At 37.3% G+C, this 22,688-nt stretch overlaps 1 protein-coding gene across 2 annotated transcripts in view; it reads left to right on the top strand.

Moving 5' to 3' along the window:
- Positions 1 to 20,509, top strand: part of LOC125246742 — a 28,321-nt gene extending 7,812 nt beyond the window's left edge. Inside the window, exons 4-20 of one of the 2 annotated variants that reach the window (XM_048157740.1) lie at positions 5,754 to 5,876; positions 6,291 to 6,320; positions 10,951 to 10,971; positions 12,119 to 12,142; positions 12,563 to 12,586; positions 12,746 to 12,775; positions 12,926 to 12,949; positions 13,579 to 13,608; positions 13,991 to 14,017; positions 15,428 to 15,457; positions 15,714 to 15,749; positions 16,470 to 16,508; positions 17,259 to 17,306; positions 17,738 to 17,767; positions 18,304 to 18,474; positions 18,916 to 18,957; positions 19,659 to 20,509. In XM_048157740.1, the coding sequence (XP_048013697.1) occupies positions 5,754 to 5,876; positions 6,291 to 6,320; positions 10,951 to 10,971; positions 12,119 to 12,142; positions 12,563 to 12,586; positions 12,746 to 12,775; positions 12,926 to 12,949; positions 13,579 to 13,608; positions 13,991 to 14,017; positions 15,428 to 15,457; positions 15,714 to 15,749; positions 16,470 to 16,508; positions 17,259 to 17,306; positions 17,738 to 17,767; positions 18,304 to 18,474; positions 18,916 to 18,957; positions 19,659 to 19,723 (794 nt within the window). In that variant the 3' untranslated portion in view covers positions 19,724 to 20,509. The remainder of the gene's footprint in view (positions 1 to 5,753; positions 5,877 to 6,290; positions 6,321 to 10,950; positions 10,972 to 12,118; positions 12,143 to 12,562; positions 12,587 to 12,745; positions 12,776 to 12,925; positions 12,950 to 13,578; positions 13,609 to 13,990; positions 14,018 to 15,427; positions 15,458 to 15,713; positions 15,750 to 16,469; positions 16,509 to 17,258; positions 17,307 to 17,737; positions 17,768 to 18,303; positions 18,475 to 18,915; positions 18,958 to 19,658) is intronic. The other variant, XM_048157746.1, reaches the window with a different exon arrangement.
- Positions 20,510 to 22,688: the final 2,179 nt, after the last annotated feature.

The raw sequence follows: 22,688 nt of genomic DNA, 5'->3' as shown, positions 1-22,688 counted from the left end.
AACGCTTTGGGGAACGTCACACGTGACCCGGTGTCTGAAAGCAAAACTATTCAACAACTCCAATCCCTATTGGCCGGCAACAGCCTATGACGTAATATGGATCGTTTGAGAGAGCTGTTTCTCTCTCTGCTTCCCCGGGGCTGACGAGCATGAGTTGTTGGATGACGATGACGTCCGTGTTTTGACATCATCACTTCCGGCAGTGCGCCGGCTGCTGTGTGTGAGGGCTGCTGTGTTTGTGGACGTGCTTTTCGGCAGGCTGCCACTGCCGTGAGAGCGCGTTAAGAAAGGGGCTGCGCGCGGACGGCTCGACAAGTGGTTCCTTTCTGTCCGTGAACGCTGCAGCTCCCATAAACTTTCCATTCACTCCTGATATCCACGTTTGAGATCAGGAGGGCATGGAAAAACACCTAGCCATTCAGATTTGTGTCTGAATCCAGACAGACTGGAGGAGGAAAAAGCGAGAGTGAGATGGAGGATCAATTGTAAACACCACTGCGTTTGTAATCGATTCCCCAGCTATATAGGGCGACTTTTTTCTACCCTCTCTTCTTCTTCTTTCACCTCCTACATATATATACAGTACAGTCCAAAAGTTTGGAACCACTAAGATTTTTAATGTTTTTAAAAGAAGTTTCGTCTGCTCACCAAGGCTACATTTATTTAATTAAAAATACAGTAAAAAACAGTAATATTGTGAAATATTATTACAATTTAAAATAACTGTGTACTATTTAAATATATTTCACAAAGTAATTTATTCCTGTGATCAAAGCTAAATTTTCAGCATCATTACTCCAGTCTTCAGTGTCACATGATCCTTCAGAAATCATTCTAATATGCTGATTTGCTGCTCAAGAAACATTTATGATTATTTTCAATGTTGAAAACAGTTGTGTACTTTTTTTTTCAGGATTCCTTGATGAATAGAAAGTTCAAAAGAACAGCATTTATCTGAAATACAAAGCTTCTGTAGCATTATACACTACCGTTCAAAAGTTTGGGGTCAGTAAGAATTTTTATTTTTATTTTTTTGAAAAGAAATTAAAGAAATGAATACTTTTATTCAGCAAGGATGCATTAAATCAATCAAAAGTGGCAGTAAAGACATTCATAATGTTACAAAAGATTAGATTTCAGATAAACACTGTTCTTTTGAACTTTCTATTAATCAAATAATCCTGAAAAAAAATATTGTACACAAATATTTTGTACAATTGTACACATTAAATGTTTCTTGAGCAGCAAATCAGCATATCAGAATGATTTCTGAAGGATCATGTGACACTGAAGACTGGAGTAATGATGCTGAAATTTCAGCTTTGCATCACAGGAATAAATAACTTTGTGAAATATATTCAAATAGAAAACAGTTATTTTAAATTGTAATAATATTTCACAATATTACTGTTTTTTACTGTATTTTTAATTAAATAAATGTAGCCTTGGTGAGCAGACGAAACTTCTTTTAAAAACATTAAAAATCTTAGTGGTTCCAAACTTTTGGACTGTGCTGTATATATGTATGAATATATGTATATGAGTATATGTATATATATTTACATATGCATGTATATATTTTATAAACATATATCTTGCTCAGATACTTATGGTCAGACTGATGGCTGGGCCCATAGTGATTATTTCTGTCGACCTGCTTTTTCGGTTTGATAATGGGAGGATCTTTTAGGTTTAAAAGAACCTTAGATTCCATTTTCGTGTGAAATTAAGGAGTCTTCGGTCTTTGAGATGCAGGAGGGTCTATATTTTTATGTGTTTAAAATAAGACCTTGTTTTTCCTGTATAGTTTTTCTGAGCATGTAGTCAAAAATGGGTTTTTGGGTAAACTGAAGTTGTTAAGCTGGCATGATATATTGTGCAGGCCACAAAATGACCGCCTCTTAGCCACCTGTTTAGAGTTGCTTCTCATCTGCTGTTTTCTAGAGTAGTTTGAGTTAGCACTCGTCACTTCAGTAAGTATGTATGTTAGGTTGGCCTTAATCGGCCGCCTGACATTGTTTGCTTGTGAGCTTCGCTTTCTTTCTCTTATCCATGAAATTTGGAGGTGAAGCCCAGGCTTCACTAGGCTTGTGGCCCTGTAAGAAGGCCCGTAGCTTAGCGGCTAGGCTAGAGCTAGGTTAGGTGTGTTATATGTTACCCTATGTTTACTATCCTCTGTCAGGTGGTATAGTTCCTAGTTCTGGCCTCCTCCCGAGGGAGTTGTTAGGCCATATGCCCATTGTCCCCTTGTTTATGTAGGTGCAATTGTTGAGTTTAACAGCTAAGTTTGTAGACTGTTTTTAGACTCCCTGATGCTGTTTTTCTCAGGTGGTAGGCCCTTATCTTTGCGTATATAAGTTATCAGTTTATGCTAGGCCCCACTTTCTAGAACCTTTCATGCTATGATAAATGTTTTTCCTCTGAGCCACTTGATTTTCATTCAAGTTTGAGTTGACAGCGCTAGCTTTTTAGCCTCCATCCTCTAGGGCTCAGTACAGATTTGCGAATCTGTTTGGAGAGAATGTTTATCCTATTAGGATGGCATGTATTTCAAAGCATTGTGTTTTGCTTTGAGTTCTAGCCTTGTGCCCTACATTTGTATGTGAGCTTACTTATGCTGCCACAGATTAGCACCTGTTCTCATAATAGCAGGCCTTTTTTGATTTTAACCTCTATTTAAAGAGATTGTTGACTATTTTAATATTCCCCAGTTAGGGTTTATTTGTGTCACTGAGTGCATCACCTGCTGGATTGCATACTCAGGGTAGTGTTAGAACCGCTTTTGCAGTCTGGTTTCTATTAGCTCCCTTTAGTGATCTTGATAACAGCTATATTGCATATAACTTGGAATGTAGGTTCTTATGTCTTTAGACTCTTTCTAGTTAACAGCTTGTGAAAAGTTTTGCAAGTGCTGTTGTTAGGTGATCATAGTTTGTTCACATAGTTTATTTCATGAGCTGAAGCCACGTGTCATTGGAATGGTAGGCCCCTACAGGCCTCCTTTCTAGTTCACATGTTGGCACAGTCCGTGTTTTATTCTGCAAACAGGCTGAACGCCACTTGTTGCTGAGATTGTAGGCCCCACAGGGCCTCCTTTTTTAGCCGACTTGTTGGCAGGATACCTGGGAGTCATCGGCCACGCCCCACCTCTGTTGAGTAGGCCTTAATCAGGTCTCTCGTGGAGTATGTGGCGTAATATGCATTTCCTTTTAGTAACTAAATCTTGAATGCATGGCCTGATGGTTGGTATGATTATGGTCGCCACTAGCTGATGCCACGTGTTTACTAGGGTAGGATCTATGGGCCTCCCGTGCAGCATGTTGGAGTTCAGTTATGTATTCCTCTCACTTGGGAGTAAAAAGGTGCTTTTAATGAGTACTCTTTTGAGTGGTTGACCTCTCAAGGGTGAGTTTTTGTGGTAAAACCTTACTAAAGTTTGGTTTTAACTACATCAGCCTCCTTGAGTCTGGGTTCTACTCTAGTCGAGCTAAATAGCTACCTAGTATCTAGGTTGGTTCTATTTTTTGCTCCTAGAACCCTAATGGTTAAACACTGCCACAAGCTGATGCCACGTGTCTGCTAAGGCCATAGGCCAGTCAAAGGCCTTCCTTAGTGCGTGTTGGTATACGTCGTACTTCTCTTGATTTAAAGAGTAAAAAGGTTAGTTTACCAAGTACACTGCTCATTGGATTGTGTTAGGTAGATTGTCATGTGGGCAGTTTAACTACTGTTACTAAGTCATATGTAACCTGCGCCCCGCAAGACAGGTGTTCAAGGTGGCCCTCACAGGCCACCATTGAATGTCCTTCTAATGTGGCGAAATGTTTTTCGTATATGATTATGTGCCCAGTAGGGTCTACCTGTTAGGTTGAGCTTTGTACTTCCCTGCTATGGTTGTTTGTGTAATAGTGCTTAGCTCCATAAGCTGATCATGGGTGGTAGGCCTCCATGAGGCCTCCTCCTGAGGTTCAGCCCTAGGCTGGTTTGTGCTCCCCTGTATCTGGGTTTCTAGCGCACAGCCTCCTCAGTGCAAATAATCAAGCGCTGAGTATATCCTAGGATGAGCGGATTAAACTTAAGCTTTATAGCTGAGTTCTGCTCTCTAGGATGCTAGTCCTTAGGTGGCCACTAGATTAACGTCGTATGTTTTACAGGTATTAGGCCCCCTGGGCCACCTTTTGAACATGCTGGTGTATGTAATAGTGTACTCCTCTCGTGGTCAGAGTTACTAGTATTTCACTGAGTACATTTCTAGTTGGCCAGGGCCCCAGGTCATAATTTAGCCTCCTTATGGTTCGGTTATTTGTCCTTCCTGGTGCTTAAAACACTGCCTCGGGCTGATGCCACGTGTCTGCTGAGGTCATAGGCCCTTCTTCTGGGGCCTTCCTTAGTTGCTGATGGCGTATGCTGTACTCCTTTTGTTCTAAAGAGTAAAAAGGGTTCCTTTTACCGAGTACACTGCTTGTTGGATTGTGTTAGGTGGACTGTTATGTGGGCACCTCACAGTTTCATTTGCTGTATACTGAGGTCATGTTTCTTGCTTCTAGTGAGATAAGTGTTCAAGGTGGTCTTCGCAGGCCACCATTGAATGTCTTTCTATAGGCCCTTTCTGGCCTCCATGGTTATGTGCCCACAGTATGGTCTACCTGTTAGGTCGAGCATTGTAATTCCCTGCTAGGGTTGTCTGTGTAATAGTGCTTAGTTCCCTAAGCTGATCATTAAGTGAAGGCTTCCATTAAGCCTCCCATTGAGGATCAGCCCCAGGCTGGTTTGTGCTCCCCTGTATCAGGGTTTCTAGCGCACAACCTCCTCAGTGCAAATTATTAAGTGCTGAGTAGATCCTAGGATGAGCGGATTATACTCCCCTCAATACGAAGGTTCATAGCACTCAGCTGAGTTCTGCTCTCCAGGATGCTCGTCTCTACGCATGGGTTTGAGTTGCTTACTGCCCTTCTTGCAGTTGCTCTTACCTGCTCTCTTCTGGAGAATGCGTTTTGGATATTCTGTATTCAGACAGGGTTGGCTAAGACTAAATTTGTCCTACATCAGATCAGGTCGGCCTCCCTGGTGGCATTGGGGGTGACTTTGTTCCCCTCTAGTGACTGGCCGGGACTCCTTTTTCGGTTCCCTGGCCACATTCCCTTTAAGGGACCACTTTTTCTCGGAAATGTTGGTCCCAGATGCCTTAAGCGGCCTTAGTAGGCTTTCTACGGAAGGCCTCTTTTAGGCTTAGCTTGGGCTGTTGGCCGTAGGGAATGCTGTCACTGACAGCCTGGTGTGACCCGAGGGTGAGTTGCTAAGCGTTTCCTTCTAAACTGTTTGTCATCTTGTCAGCCATATTATTTGGCATGCACTCTCCTTAAGCATGGCGGCATTGGTATATCGTTCCCCAAAGCGTTCAAACGCAGAACAAGTTCCCTTTCGAAAGGGAACATTTCAGGTTACATATGTAACCATAGTTCCCTGAGAACCCTCTGCGTTTCCTTGCCATGCTTTGGTCTGCCTGCCTGCAGAACAGTGCCTCAAGACAATAGATGTTGTCTGTTTCTCCAGGCGCTCCTTTTATAATTCCGGATCGCATGTCATAGGCTGTCGCCGGCCAGTAGGGATTGGAGTTGTTGAATAGTTTTGCTTTCAGACACCGGGTCACGTGTGATGTTCCCCAAAGCGTTCAAATGCAGAGTCTCGTTCCCTGGTTTTCAGGGAACTATGGTTACATACATAACCTGAGATGTTTTTCTGTATCATTACAGTACCAAGTATTTCTCCAGGCGCTATAGTGGGGATTGTTCTGCTGGTGGCTGCCGCTGCCGCTGCTGCTGCTGGTGTTGGGATTTATTGTCGACGCAGTAATTCTGAACTAAAAAAACTAATGTGTAAGTCATAAAAAAGTCATGCAGATGATGAAGAATCACTAAGAATCACACAGTATCTTCTCAGTGTTTCTGACATGCTCATGTGTTCATTCATTTTTGTTTCGATGTGCTGCTGACATGAAGCAAAGTTCTCTAAACAACTAGAGCTACTGCGTAAATATTCCAGCTGACACAGAGCTGTATTGTGCTACAGTAGATTTTAAATATATTACAGGATTTGTCATAGTCAATATTTATAATTTTACCACAAGTTCTGCTTGTGTTTGATTTAGTGCAGTAATGAAGTGTGTGATTATCCAGTATTGACTGCATGACATTATACTCATGACTGAATTGCTATGATTTAAATGCTGAATTTACAACAAATTCACTTATAATCTCATTTCTGTTTCTATGTGCTGCTGTGACATGAAGCGGAGATCTCCAAACAACTAGAGCAATTGTGTAAGTATTAAAGCTGATACAACAGATGGAACATTTAGCTTTATTGTGCTACAGCATAGTTTAAATACATAATATGATTATAAAGTCAGATTTGCCTGATTAAAAACTCGCAAATCTGACTTTTTTTTCTTGCAATTGTAAGTTTATATCTTCTCAGAATTATGAGATATGAAATTGTGAGTTATACAGTCAAATTCTGAGAAAAAAAAAAAAAAAACTTTCTTAAAAATTTTAAGTTTATATCTCAACTTTGACATTCTAAGATATAAACTTGCAATGAAATTGAGAAATAGAGAAAAAAGTCAGATTTGTGTGATTAAAAAGTTGCAATCATCTTTGGTATCACTTTATAATAATGTTTAGTTATAAGTCACTTATAACTAGTAACTAATCATTTACAAAACATGATTATATGTTCATAAATGATTAATAAGTGATATGTTAACATTTTATGAATGTTTTATTAATTCAGTTATAGGTCATTTGTAAATTGTTTAATAATGTTGAACAAATCATTTATAAAACATGAATATACTTTCATAAATGATTAAGTGATATACTAACACTTTAAGAATGTGTAACGATTGTACAGTTATTAATCAATTTATGGGTGGAATATGAATATAATAATTCATAAAGCTTTATGAATAATTATTATGCACATACCGACCCAAGGGGGAATTAACCATATATGGTGAATTAATTACAACGAATTATAATCAATTATATATATATGATTAGTTCTGGTTTAATAATTATTTAGAGAAACTGTTCGTTTGTCCAGCAAACTAAGCTCCTCATAGAATATTATCAAAGGAAGGTTTTTCTCTGGCCACGAGGATAAATTCCTATGATAGCATCAAACATAGAGTTATTGTATTAGAATCGAAACGTTAAAGTGACCTGGTTTTTGTTGAACGAGTAAGAAAACAAAAAGCATGGATATAATGTATTTAATATATTTAAACTACTACTACAGAGGTTATACGCCTAAATACAGAATATACACATGTATACAAGAGTGGAAGTCAAGAAAGGGAAAGAAAGAAAGCAAGTAGCAAAACCTATCAGTCCTTGAAAGCCAGCACAGAAATCAGTTTCATTATCTAAGATTCAGAAACAGTACTTGCGTCAGTTTGCTTGCTGGGTTTCAGTTCAGTGCTGCTGCAGTTCATTGTCTTCTTCCGTTTCCGCGGGAGGGTTTGAATGGAGGACGTGAAAGTTAGTTTTGCCGGAGAAATGGTGGTCCCGAAGAGACTGGCGCGATGGTAGCATGGTCGCTGTGACGTCCGGGAGAGACGTGCGTGAGTGGGCGATGGATGATTCAGGGCAATTGGGAGAACACGCAGAAGAATCCTGGTGCTCCTCTTTTATGACAGATAAGCCGACACACCTCCTTGAGGTGGAATAGCCAATGACATAGGTGCAAAGTTGGCGGGCAAGCGTTTCATTTGTCTGGTCTCCTAACTGAATTTGCATACTTTATGGCTATCAGATCGGATTTCAAGATGGAGTACTTTCTTCACAGCATCATTAAACCAATCGAACAATGCATTTGACAGCCATGTAATAAACATAGGTGAATGAGACGTGGAAATAGCTTTAAAATGAATCTAAACTTGACATATAAGAAAAGCATGTAGAAGACGTTATGGTTTACAGGCAAAATTCCATCATTAAAATGAACACTAGCACAAATACACTCATTTAAACTAAGTCTAAACACTAGGAAGCATATATGCACTGGATATACGTGACGGGTACACTTTGGCACAGTCATATTCTAAGAGTAGCTGTACATACAGTCTCTAAGCATGTTTGTGTGTTTTTGTGTGTGTCTGTGTGTGTGGTGTGTGGTGTGTGTTGGAATGTGATCTGGCACTCACATGAGGGGCCCCCTTTGATGTCCCAAGAGCTAGGAAATTGGGCCCTCTGTCTTACCTCGGAGGGTAACAAAAATGCCAAAGTCACAATCACTCCGAGACCGGCCGGAGCCGATTCGTGAGTTACATGCAGAGTTCAGGAGGTTAAAAGCGTTCTGAAAATTCCAAAGTTTATTGATTATCCTGATACGTGTGCATATGCTACAAATGTTTTATTAATTTGGTTATAATTCATTTATAATTTATTAGTTAATGATCAGTGATTAGTAAATGAGTATTAGTAAATTAGTAAATGATCATTAGTAAATGATCAGTATATGATTTATTGATTAAGTTGTAAACTGGTCTGTGTTCAAAAGCACAAACATGCAGGTATGCTAAAGCACCATTTTTAAGAAGAGTAATTTATTTGTTTTGAAGTGGATAAACATTTATAAATGCCTTACAGTCACACACTACAAAGAGTTCAACACCTGTTATAGATGATGTGTAAATGAATGAATAAATCATTTACAAAGCTTTCTGCATCCCCTAGTCTAAAGTGTAAACTATTCTTCACTTGTAAATGTGTTACGTATCATTTGTAGATCTTTTGTTTTTCATGGAACAGCTCCTCACCATAACACGAAAACGCACTATAAACTGATAATAAACATAGTCCATTATTTCGTGCATTTTATTTCAAGTCTTAAGAAGTCATACGATGGCATCGTGTGAGGAAAAGATTTGCATAATGTATGGTCATATTACGTTAATAATCATACCAATCCACCGTTACATAACTTTCAAAATTGGCGCTTCTAAAAATACGACACAGGCTTGCGGCAGTGACGTCAAACCTCGCTCCTTATTGGCTGTCACATGTGATTTGCAACTACCATAGAGTGTTTGCGACATGCCAAATTTGAGTTGCTGTGTTAAATTCAGCGCGACACTTTGGAGGATGGACAAGCAGATCAGTGGAATGTTTGCAGCGATTAAACACTTTAATTTAATTCTGTAATTTACACAAAATTATGTTTTGCTGTAATTTGGCTGGTAATGTAGCACACGCGTCATTTTGTCTGTTCTGTATACTGCTTTTTGTAATGTTTTAAATAAATTGTTGTGATTAACGTACATTTATCTGCCTGTTACACTAAGTATATTGTCAAAATGGTTATGCTTAAGGTTATAGGGTGGAGTAGGGTGCTTAAAATTATTCTTTTTATACAACAGTATATCAACTAAGATAACAGTCACTGTAAATATATCTATATTGCATTTTTATTTTTGTGAAGTGGCTAAAAAGTGGTCATGTTTAGGTATGAGGGGTGAGTTAGGGGCTCAAAGATTTCTATATAATAGTAAAATATATTTGCATAAAAATATTATAATTTTTATATAAAAATATGTAATTTAAATATTGGGATTCGTATAGATTTTTATATCCTGTAACTGAAAGGTATACTTTGCATATGGCAAATAAATGGTACATTTACAAATTGCAGTTTGTACATAATTTATAAAGAAGATCTGCAAATGATATGTAACACATTTATAAATGATGAATAGTTTACACTTTAGAATAGGGGATGCTACATATACAAATAATTTGTAACAGGTAAGAAAGATCTGAAAATGATATATGACACATTTACAAGTGATGAATAGTTTACACTTTAGAATAGGGTATGCAGAAAGCATGATTTAATCATCTATAACAGGTGTTGAACACTTTGTAGTGTGTACAGCAGTGTAAGTGCTGACTGGTGAGGGTATAGACAGCTGTCTTCTCTGACACACATGGAGTGTTTAACTCTCTGCACCTGATGTGAGCTTCAGTGGAAAGTAAAACCGGTTCAGAGGTTCACTTCATCACTAGACCCCCCACACTCCACACAGAACACAAGTCTGGGCTGATGAGTGAAAGGATTTAATATAATCCACTGGAATCACCTGACTGTAAGGCATTTATAAATGTTTATCCACTTCAAAACAAATACATTACTCTTCTTAAAAATAGTGCTTTAGCATACCTGCATGTTTGTGCTTTTGAACACAGACCAGCTTACAACTTCATCAATAAATCATATATTGATCATTTACTAATGGTTTGTTCATGATTAACAATTGTTTATTGAGATGACAGTAAAACAATTTTGTCATAAATATTCAATTATTATAAGTGATAAATAATGTATCAACTTATAACTTATAAACCATCTACTAATGATCTGTTTGATTTATTTGATTAAGATAACTTACAACACATTTGTAAATTGTTAGCATAACACTTATTAATCATTTATGAACTTTATAGTTGTCATGTTTTGTAAATGATTCGTTCATCATTAACTAATAACTTATAAGTGTCTCATAACTGAATTAATAAAACATTCATAAAATGTTAACATATCACTTACTAATCATTTATAAATGTATGGCCATGTTTTGTAAATGATTTGTTCATAATTTACAAATAATTTTTAAATGACTTATAACTGAATTAATAAAACATTCATAAAATATTAGCATATCACTTATCAATCATTTATAAATGTATATTCATGTTTTGTAAATGATCTGTTAATCATTAACTAATAATTTATAAATGACTTATAACTGAATGTTATTATGAAGTATTACCATCTTTTTATTTGTTTTTAATGTTTTTCTGTGCAGTTTTTCCCATTTCTGTCATGTTCACCTGATCACTCATTTCTAATCTCCTCTTTTCTGTTTCTATGTGCTGCTGTGATATGAAGCAAAGCTCTCTAAACAATTGTGTAAGTATTAAAATTGATACAGCAAGAGAAAACTGTTATCGTTTAAAAGTAAAGTTTAATATAAAAAACATGACTGTAACAACAATCCACTGGAGGCAAGCTTGAAGAACAGAAGACTAATGACTAAACAATGTAAACATGATTAAGATAATTAACCAATGACAACATGACACAAACAAGGGAAGCAAAATAAATGATCACACAACAACACAGGAAACATTATTGTGACAACAAACATAAACATAAACCCAAACGAACAAAAACCCAACACCAAAAGTTCAGGAGGGTGGTGGAGCAGAGGCAGTCTTGGGGGAGGGACAGAGGGATCTTTCCAGAGGGCTCTGATGTGGCGACCGTGATATGAAGAAACTCAGTCTTGGTTAGCATCATGTAAAGAAGCTCAGGTTTGGCAAGCATGATGTGAACAGTCTCTGGCTTGGCAGGTGACGTCAAAAGGTTCTGCTGGCCTGACATGACGTGAATAGACTCAGGCCTGCGCTGAGATAGCTGAAGATGTTGCAGCACCCCCAGAGGCGGTGGCACTGCCCAAGCTCCTTGATCTGCCAGCGCCGCCCTTGATGCCTGTCAAGCAGGCTCCGCCCTTGATGCCTGTCAAGCAGGCTCCGCCCTTGAGGCCTGTCGAGCTGGCTCAACCCTTGATGTCTGCTCTGCCGGCTCCACCCATGCTGCCTACCAAGCCTGTACTGTCCTTTCTGCTTACCCTGCTTGGTCTGTCCAAACACCCAGCACCTCCCTGGCCCTCAGCCAGGACTCTAGTACTGCTGGAGCCTGCCTGGTTTGTCCCTCTGGTCTCTGGTTTTCTGCTAGGACTCCAGACCTGCCTGAGCCTCTCTGGTTGAACCCAACTGACCCTCCCTGGTTCCTCTTTGTGACTTTTTGGACATTCCTGCTGGCTCTGACTTGGCTTTAAATTTGGTTAAATCACGTTGATGGATTTAACTGATGGTCATGCATAGAAATTTAGTGTTGCCTAATTTTCACTGATCATTAATATAAACTCATGCAGATGATAAAGTGATTGTTAGAAGTTCATGAATAATCACACAGTATCTTCTCAGTGTTTCATGTTCATCTGTTCATTCATAATCTCCTCATTTCTGTTTCTATGTGCTGGTGTGACATGAAGCCGAGATCAATGAAAAAGAACTGGGTAAGTGTTAAAACTGATGCAGCATGTGAAACAGTAGTTCATAAATGTACTATGAAAACCATTTTTGCATGTCTGTGTGTCTAGTGCATTACACATTTTGAACAGTAGTTTGGAATATATGAAACAAAATTAAAAATATAAAAAAAGGAAAAAGTGAATAGTTCATATAATGATATCACGTAAAAGGATTATGTTTGTTCGGAGCATTTGACTGCAGATATAAAATATACACTGCAGTATTGCTTAAAAATGGTCAGTTTTGATTTCATGGTGATTTTAATACACACAACATGACTGTAATTGTTACAGACCATTAAGATTATGTCATGCAGATTATCATACAGTGTCTTCTCAGTGTTTCTTCATCTGTTCACTCATAATCTCCTCATTTCTGTTTCTGTGTGCTGCTGTGACATGAAGCGGAGGGCTGTGACAAAGAATTATGTAAGTATTAAAATTGATACAGTCAAAGTAAAAATGAGCTTTATTGTGCTATTTTATATTTAAAATATATAAGATGTTAATTCTGTATATATAATATATTCATCTGTTCATTCACTTAATCTCCTCTTTTCTGTTTCTACATGCTACTGCGCCATGAAGCAAAGATCTCTGAAAAACTAAAGGAAATGTGTAAGTATTACAGTGATTACAAAAGAAAAGTGATTATTAGAAGCTTATGAAGAATCACACAGTATCCTCTTAAGTGTTTCTGACGTCTTCATCTGATGGCTCACTAATAATCTCCTTATTTCTGTTTCTATGTGCTGCTGTAACACAAAGCTGGGAACTGTGAAAAAGAAATGTGTAAGTTTCACAGCTGATACAGCAAGAGAAACAAACTGCTCTGAGACGAGTGCTGAGAACATGCAGCTAAGGGTATCCACAATCGTATTCAAAATAGCAGGAAAAAGGTCAAAACCACAGGGCAAACAATGGAAACAAGAGTCTAAAACACAGGCAAACATTGAAGTCCAGGAAACCAGGCAGAAGATCAAAACTATTATACAGAGAATCCTAGCGAGAGCTCAGAAACACAAGCAAGACAGGACAGGACTTGTATAGGCAGAGAAACACCTGAAGGGAATCAGGCACAATGAGTCTGGGCAATGGGTTATGGGAAATGCAGTCCAGGATGAGATGGCAAAGGATTATAGATGTGACAGCTTAAATGAATAATAATTTTTCATAGTCAATAATTCACCATTCAGTGACGCATCATCACTGAAGTAATTTCAAAACAAAATGGTGTGGAAAGTATTGTTTATTAATTCACACACAACATTTCTGTAATTGTTAGGGATCATTAATGTAAAGTCATGCATATGATGAAGTGATTATTAGAAGCTTATGCAGAGTCACACAGTATCTTCTCAGTGTTTCTGACATCTTCATCTGTTCATTCATTTTTGTTTCCATGTGCTGCTGACATGAAGCGGAGATATCTAAACAACTAGAGCAACTGCGTGAGTATTCCAGCTGATACAGAGCTGTATTGTGCTACAGTGGATTTGAATATTTATAGTAGAGTCAATATTTATAATTTTCACCACAAGTTCTATGATTATCCAGTATCGAGCTGCATGATATTAATATACCGACGACCATTATCAAATTACAGTAATTGTCACTGGTTGCTAAAATGCTGATTTAAAAATAAATAAATTAAGATCTGTGTTAGTGCTATTGAAGCTCACAGAACTGCAGAAATGTAGTGCCAACTGGCTTAAAATCATAGTCTTGACTTATTTTGAGTGTTATCTTCTCTGTGTGTCACTGTTTCTGTCATGTTCATCTGATCACTCACTATAATCTCCTCATTTCTCTGTCTGTGTGCTGCTGGGACAGATGAAGAGAAGATCTCAGAACGACTGTGTAAGTATTAAAACTGATGCTGATTTACAACATTACTGTAGTTGTTACAGATCATTATTACACACCCAATTCCAAAAAGTTGGGACGCTGTACAAATTGCGAATAAAAACAGAATCCAATGATGTGGAAGTTTCAAATTATTACAAGAATACAACATAGATGACATATCAAATGTTTAAACTGAGAAAATGTATCATTTTAAGGGAAAAATAAGTTGATTTTATATTTCATGGCATCAACACATCTCAAAAAAGTTGGGACAAGGCCATGTTTACCACTGTGTGGCATCCCCTCTTCTTTTTATAACAGTCTGCAAACGTCTGGGGACTGAGGAGACAAGTTGCTCAAGTTTAGGAATAGGAATGTTGTCCCATTCTTGTCTAATACAGGCTTCTAGTTGCTCAACTGTCTTAGGTCTTCTTTGTCGCATCTTCCTCTTTATGATGCGCCAAATGTTTTCTATGGGTGAAAGATCTGGACTGCAGGCTGGCCATTTCAGTACCCAGATCCTTCTTCTACGCAGCCATGATGTTGTAATTGATGCAGTATGTGGTCTGGCATTGTCATGTTGGAAAATGCAAGGTCTTCCCTGAAAGAGATGACGTCTGGATGGAGCATATGTTGTTCTAGAACTTGGATATACCTTTCAGCATTGATGGTGCCTTTCCAGATGTGTAAGCTGCCCATGCCACACGCACTCATGCAACCCCATACCATCAGAGATGCAGACTTCTGAACTGAGCGCTGATAACAACTTGGGTTGTCCTTGTCCTCTTTAGTCCGGATGACATGGCGTCCCAGTTTTCCAAAAAGAACTTCAAATTTTGATTCGTCTGACCACAGAACAGTTTTTCACTTTGCCACAGTCCATTTTAAACGAGCCTTGGCCCAGAGAAAACGCCTGCGCTTCTGGATCATGTTTAGATACGGCTTCTTTTTTGACCTATAGAGTTTTAGCCGGCAACGGCGAATGGCATGGTGGATTGTGTTCACCGACAATGTTTTCTGGAAGTATTCCTGAGCCCATGTTGTGATTTCCATTACAGTAGCATTCCTGTATGTGATGCAGTGCCGTCTAAGGGCCCGAAGATCACGGGCATCCAGTATGGTTTTCCGGCCTTGACCCTTACGCACAGAAATTGTTCCAGATTCTCTGAATCTTTGGATGATATTATGCACTGTAGATGATGATAACTTCAAACTCTTTGCAATTTTTCTCTGAGAAACTCCTTTCTGATATTGCTTCACAATTTGTACAGTGTCCCAACTTTTTTGGAATCAGGTTTGTATAAACTCATGATGAGATTGTTAGAAGCTCACGATGAATCACTCAGTGTTACTGACATGTTCATCTGTTCAATAACTTATAATCTCCTCATTTCTGTTTCTACATGCTGCTGCGTCATGAAGCCGAGATCGCTGACAAAATAAAGAAAATATGTAAGTATTACAGTAGAGTTTAACATTAAGACATGAAACTCTCCTGAACTAATGTGAAAAATATTTAAATCAATTGCTGTGAAAAGTATTGTGTATTGATAATTCATGTTAGTGATGGATTTAACTAATGTTTACACACACAACATTACCGTTACTGATCATTAATATAAAGTCATGCTCTTGAAGAATCTTGCAGTATCTTCTTCATCTGTTCATTCACTCATAATCTCCTTGTTTCTCTGTTTCTCTGTGACAGGTGAAGAAAAGAAACCTGAACAACCAGAGCAGCTGCGTAAGTATTACAGCTGACAGCAAGAATTAGTTCCCTATCGATGAATGGCTGCATCACACCTCATTCAGGAGACGGTTTGCTGCATGCATCCTTCAGACAATAAAGCACACGTCTGTTTGAAGCAAAACATTTTCTAAAAAATGCTGGATTAAAAACAACCAAGTTGGGTCAAATATGGACAGCGACTGGGCTGTTTTGACCCAGCAGTTGGGTTAAATGCTTTAATTACTGGGCAGTTTTATTTAACTTAGCTATTGTTTACTATATTTCTGGCTTAAATTGAGCCCAAAATAGGCTGGAAATTTAACATCAGACACATAATTACTAGAGGCAACGATAAAAATTGACATTTATTAATAAACAATTTAAGAAATGTGTATTATTTCACTTTTATTTATTAACTGTATTGATAAATGTTCTTTTTTTAAACATATTAATGATAAATGTTCATTTCATTTTAAGCAAACAATATAGTAAATTGTAAACAATTGTTGAGCTAAATAAAACAGGTGGGGTCAAACAGCTGCTGATGCTGTTTAATGTTGATTCACATTAACGATAGATTTAACTAATGTTCACAAGCAAAAATAAAAGAAGATGCAATGATAAGTGTTTATTAGAAGCACAGGAAGAATCACACAGTATCGTCTCAGTGTTTAGTTCTGTCACGTTCATCTGATCACTCACTTATAATCGAATCTCTCTGTGTTTTATGTGCAGCTTTGACAGGTGAAGCAGAGACCTCTGAACCAGAAACACGTAAGCATTACTGCTGAAACAGCAAGTGCAATGCATGCTTTCAATTTTCATGTACAGTAATTACTTCAAATAATTGTTTTTTTTTTCTGATATTTTTTTCACAAACTAAACCACTGAATTAAGCTAAACATTTAATTAAACACAAACTAAACATCAAAATGATGTGGCAAACCTGAAAGAACATAATGTATATTCTTCATGTGAATTACAAATCAAACTATTATTTTTGCATTTATTAAATTAACATAAAATTAACACCTGTTGCGGTAATTATATAGTAGCGGAAATAAGAATTTCAACAGAAAATGCAATTAAATACTAAAATTATTAATTCCTATGGTGAAATTGCTAAATTTGTGCAGGGTAGAGAACAGTGTTGTCATCATTATACTGTTTGATTATATTAGTAAATTACATATTACAAAGTTGTAAAATACATATTTTATATTTAAAATCTTTACCGCTTTGGTGTTTTAATGGTTTTGTGATAATCACCCAGCTAAAACTGTTACCCTGTTCTGTTGCTGACCTGCATTTGTGATTGTTTTCCTGAGCTTTTATTTAGATCATTTTTTTTTAATGCCGCAAATCAAAATGGAGACAATAATATGAAGTTTCTGTGTTAGAAGACCAAAAATCATGTGCATTTTGAACCAATAAAAATCACTTCAGTGATCTTTGTGTAGTGGTTTCCATCTCTGATGTTGAAACTCTTAATCTAATGTCTACTTTGTCTGTCTCTGTTTCTAGATGCTGATGTCACAAAAGTAGAGACGACAGGATCAGAGCTGGAGAAAGGTGCGTTTATGTTGAAGAGACTGTCATAAGTCTAGCGATAGGTGCTGATGGGATATTCAGAGGCAGTCTTCGGGATGTGCTGCAGGAGACTTTACAGAGTGCTCACCTCTTGCATTGTCAATTTTCAACAAACTTTGATGGACCTCTTGATGGAAATAAATGTTGTGATGTTATTTCCATCAAGAGGTGCCGTTTTTGGACAGTATCTTCTTTTGACATCCTGGAATATGGTCATGATACATATTCCTACATGGTTGTTTAAGAAATGCAAAGCTACACACAACATTTTTTAGGGCTGAAAGAGCAGTCTTAAGTATTTGCCTATTAATCTTTTTTTTTTTTAAGTGTATATTATTACACAACACTGTATATATATCACTGTCGTTTGTACATCATCTATTCATTCACTATAATCTAATTTCTCTGTGCAGATGAAATGGAGATCTCTGAACAAGAAATATGTGAGTATTACAACTGAAACAACAAGCGTAAAATGTGTTTTGTTGTGCGACAATTAATGTTGAATGAAAAAGAGGTTTGTTAAAGGACTATAATGCATTAAGAGCTCGCTTAGGTACTGGGGAGCTAAACCATTTAGTTCTTTGTAAGTAATTAGCAAGATTTTAAAATCTATACGATGTTTAACAGGAAGCCAATGCAGTGATGACAGAACTGGGCTAATATGGTCATACTTCCTAGTTCTAGTAAGAACTCTAGCTGCTGCGATTTGGACCGGCTGGGTTTGTTTATTAGGCGAGTAGGGCAACCACCCAGTAGAGCGTTACAGTAATCTAACCTTGAGGTCATGAACGCATGAACTAACTGTTCTGCATTCTTCATTGAGAGCATATGTCGTAGTTTAGATATATTTTTAAGTAGTTTGAGTTTGAGTCTGTAAATCTCTCTGAATCTCCAGGTCATTTCAGTCCCTGAGGTTCGCATGCAAACACACACTTGATCTAATGTCTACTTTTTCTTCGTATTTCTCTATCTCTAGGTGCTGATGTCACACAGATGGAGAAGGGTGAAGGGGAACGGTGCATTTATGTTGCAGAGACTGCCATAAGCCGAGTGATGGGTGATGATCGGACAGTCATAGACAGAAAGGGCAGGAGGAGCCTTGTGATCCGTAACCTCAGTACTAAACGTGCTGGAGGTCACACACATGGTGAGTAGGTGTCTTTGAAGTGTTTTAATGGAAGAAGGGTTTGTTTATTCAGTAATATTCAAGTGCTCCTGAGAAAGTGATAAAATGTGACAAAATAAAGTTACGATTGTTAGGTTTGTCCACATGAACCTGATCACGCTGAAATAAAAATGTCCATGCTGCCGAGTGGAAAGTGGGTTTTAAATCCTACTATCCTGTTTGCCTACAGTCCACTGCTTCATTTTGGCAAAGGCTTTTTACTAAAGACCGAGACTCCTGATGACTGGACCTGACTGTCTTCTGACTGACCTGTAAATGAAACAAAATGATCATTTGTATGAACTGGAAAGTGTGCAGACAAACTATTGTTTTAGACCTCAATTTTTTTCTTTCTAGTTTTCATGTGACCATCATGTCTAATAAATTCATTGTCTAATTCATCTGTGATTGTTGTTAAAACAGATGGAAAAGATCCTGAAAATGATCTGAAAGAGCTGAAAGAAGGTGAGATTCTGTTGGAAACAAGATCATGATCTGATGTGTGTGATGTAGCTTCATTCAGATTATGTCAAACACCATCATGTATTAAAAAAAATCCTCTGAACACAAGCTGCCAGATAGTCATTAATGAACATAACTGAATACAAATTGTTTGTACTGAGAGAAATGGTTGAAAAGTCAATGCAAACTTTAGATTTGAGTTTGCATGTTGTAGAAGGTGCATGACTGAGGGGATGTTTACATGACGATCCCTGTTTACACGGATCTGTGAAAATAACTAAAAAGGCTGTAATACGCATGTCTGGCCAGTAGATGGCGATGTCACTTTGTCAAAAACACCTTGCAAAAACGAAATATGAATATGTGAACACATAATACGCATGCGCATGTCATCACCGTTTTCACGGATTCACGTTTTTGTTGTTTTCATGGAGACGGTAAAAACATACTTTCTCCTAAAACGCCGTTGTGATGTAAATAAATGACCAACACATACAAAGTTTTCCGTTTTCTGTTGGAAATGATGTTGTGTAAACGGCCCCAGAGTTCACAAATATAATAAATGTCGTTCATTTGTGAGAAAAGAGCAAGTGCCCAAACAATGTGCTGTTGACAATATTTTCTTTATTTAATTATTTTGTACATTTAATTTCTAATGATAATTTGATGATAAATTATTGACATTCATTTTGATTTCCTTCCAGAACCATCAGGAAAAGAAGCATCGACTATCAGCCAAACAGACGAGGATGGAGAGAATGAGCAGTAGAAGAAGAGATAAGACACGCCCACTACTGTCAATCACTGTGACATCATCAGCATTTTAGCTCAGTCTTTCAGAAGCTTCTAGAAAGACTTTAAGAGCTCAAAGACACTGATTCATTTCTCACTTTCAGTGAAAAGCTTTTTGGGAAACACTGCCATATATAATCGTATTAATGTTTCACTACATACCTCACCTTTAAAGTGTTACTCTTAACGTAATACTAATTTGACTCTCACAATGTATTTTTAAAGAAGTGTTTTACCGCAGCAGTATCTCTCTATGTGCTGTTTTATGTCATTAACACTAGTGCAAGGAGGTGTGTTTCATTTGCATAAAACACGTCCATATAAGGGCTTTCCGCGCATGCTCAATTCCTTACAGCCTTTCGTCACTCGTGTCAAACTTGCCGCTGTTTGCGGTCGCGCTCTCTCCTGATCCTCGAGCAATGACAGGTGTGCCGTTCTCACCGTTCTCACAATAAACCGCTTTCATACCGACCCGGATTACAGAGCTGTCAGACATTATCACAGCTGAAGATATAACGCAGCTTTTCTTACTCTTTAACTGTATATAATGTATTTAAAGCTGCAGTCCAGAACTTTTTTTGGCTCTAAATTATCCAAAATCAGTACATATCCAGCTAGTGTTCAGAACTATCTCCTTATCTTAGCCTGATTCACAACGGTAAGCTTGTAATAATGTTTCAAAATCTACAGGTAATACACTAATACACACTAAATACACAGTCACGCAATGCTGATGTTGTAAACATTAATAATTTAAGAAAAACAAAGTATAACAGTGATAATAATTTGCACGGTTTGGTGTGATCCGAGCTAAGCGATCGTTAGATTTAATCATCATTGGCAGCGCGATTTATTGTAATGCTTTTTTCCTCAGTTAGTCAGAACAAAAGTGGCAGACATGTTACTTACTTGTTCAGATGATATTTTCCAGTGAAATTCTTATATTGGTCATACTTTCAAGACGTAGAGTCTGTGATTCTGAAGTTCAGTATCCACACCGGTGCGGTGACTGACAGCAAACTTTGGATTCATCCACTGAGGAGTCGTGTCGAAGCACAACGCATGTACAGATAACTGTTCCGCATATGACTGCAATCACAGGTTTCAAACAGAGATGGCGACAAAGAGGAAAAATGCAGCTTTAAGATTGAATGAAATTGTAATATTTAATAATTGTATTATATTATTTTATATATGGATTGTATAATACAATTAATTAAACATACTTCAGTATAATTATAGTCGTGTTAGGATGAAACTTCTTAACACCATTATAAGGCCGTACAGAGAAAGTCCTTTTGTGTACGTGTGGTTTCAGTTGTTCCCATATGTTTACGTAAATTTAGAATAAATTATATTAGGAAATTCTTGGTGAACTGTGATTTGTTGTTAAAATCGTTCATACGCACACATTTGTACGTACGCATGTGAATGAGACCCAGTGTCTGCTGTCATTGTCTGGTTACCAACATTCTTCAAACACATTCTGACTTCTGATCAAATCAGACTTTCCAATAAATGTGCAATAAATTAATGTTTGCGAATTTTAAGCAGCGACATGATATTGACAACCAACGATTGTCAACTTACAACATTTTTCACAGTCGATCAAAATAGGCAAGTATTGTTTTAATGGCATATTTACTTGTGAATGTCCACTGAATGTCCAATGTAGTGTGATTAACAAGGCTATTGAATACGGATGTCCGAATGTGCGAATATAAAACCAACTTTACCCAAGTCGGATCCAGTTTCTGACATTGGCCATTAGGCTAAGGGTGTCTGTATAAAATATCGGAGGATATTTTTGCATATAACATGTTCCTAAAATAAAAAGCCTTTGGCTCCGTATGGACAAGTTACCTAACTTTAGTAGTGATTAGTGATTATACTTGGTTGCATTTTGTTGTACAAAGACATGATACCTATGATATGAGCCAGTTTTGTTTGGGGTCCAAATATGTCCAGTATTCAAAAAAAGGTTGAGATTCAGTATGCTAGAAAGTTATTCATATTCATGGTGTTCCCCTTAGATTTGAGTGTGGTTTCGAATTAAACCACATATAAACAAATAAAATTCGAATAACGAATAAAATTCGCATATCCAGCTCTCTAGTCTAACACATGGCCATAACACTAGAAATAAAAAGCATTTGCTGTACATATTTCCTTTTGTTAGTTAGTGTGTGTGTGTATGCAGTATATGCAGTGCGGAGGGGGGCGCCATTATGCCAACACAATTCTATCAAAACCTTTTTGAATAAAATTAAAATATATATATATATATATATATTTTTTTTTTTTTTTTTTTCATTTTAAATGACAATTTTTTAATTTTTTCAAATGTTCAGCTGCTCTGTCCATTTTGACATTGACTGTCCGTAAAGAGCAACGGCTCTTGTATGTCATAAAGGTGAGCAGCTGATTTCACTTGATTAATACAAGTAATGTTTTACTCATTTAAAATGGACAGAGGAAAGCGTTCTGGGAAAAAAAAAAAAAAAATGTCTTAAAATGAGGAAATCAATGTCTAAGTGGATAACAAGCAATTGTCTTTTAAGAATGGTCTGCTGAATCATTAATTTTACTCGGTTCGTTCAAAACGCAGATTCAGAAATGAAACACTGCTGTGAATTGCTTGGAGATGAACAGATCTGCTTTGTCTTTATAGTCTCATTGGCAAAATTAAACAAAATAGAAAATATTTTGTCTAAAATAACACAATATAAACTTACTGAACTCTTGTATAAAAGAGTGGTATCCATACCATGTGCGTGTGTAATTTGTTCATTTACAGGGTATAACCAAGTTTACCATTTAAAGTTAAAGGCACACTATGTAGATTTTTGCTGCTAGAGGCTGAACGGTCTTTAGAATGGTAAGGAACGGTTACAGTTTCTACATGAGCCTGGTACGGCACAGCACGATTATAAACCATTCTC

Source organism: Megalobrama amblycephala, linkage group LG1 (genome assembly GCF_018812025.1).
Source record: "Megalobrama amblycephala isolate DHTTF-2021 linkage group LG1, ASM1881202v1, whole genome shotgun sequence".
Taxonomy (NCBI): Eukaryota; Metazoa; Chordata; class Actinopteri; order Cypriniformes; family Xenocyprididae; genus Megalobrama; species Megalobrama amblycephala.
The sequence above is the reverse complement of the archived record's forward strand: the minus strand, read 5'-3'. Positions and strand labels throughout refer to the sequence as shown.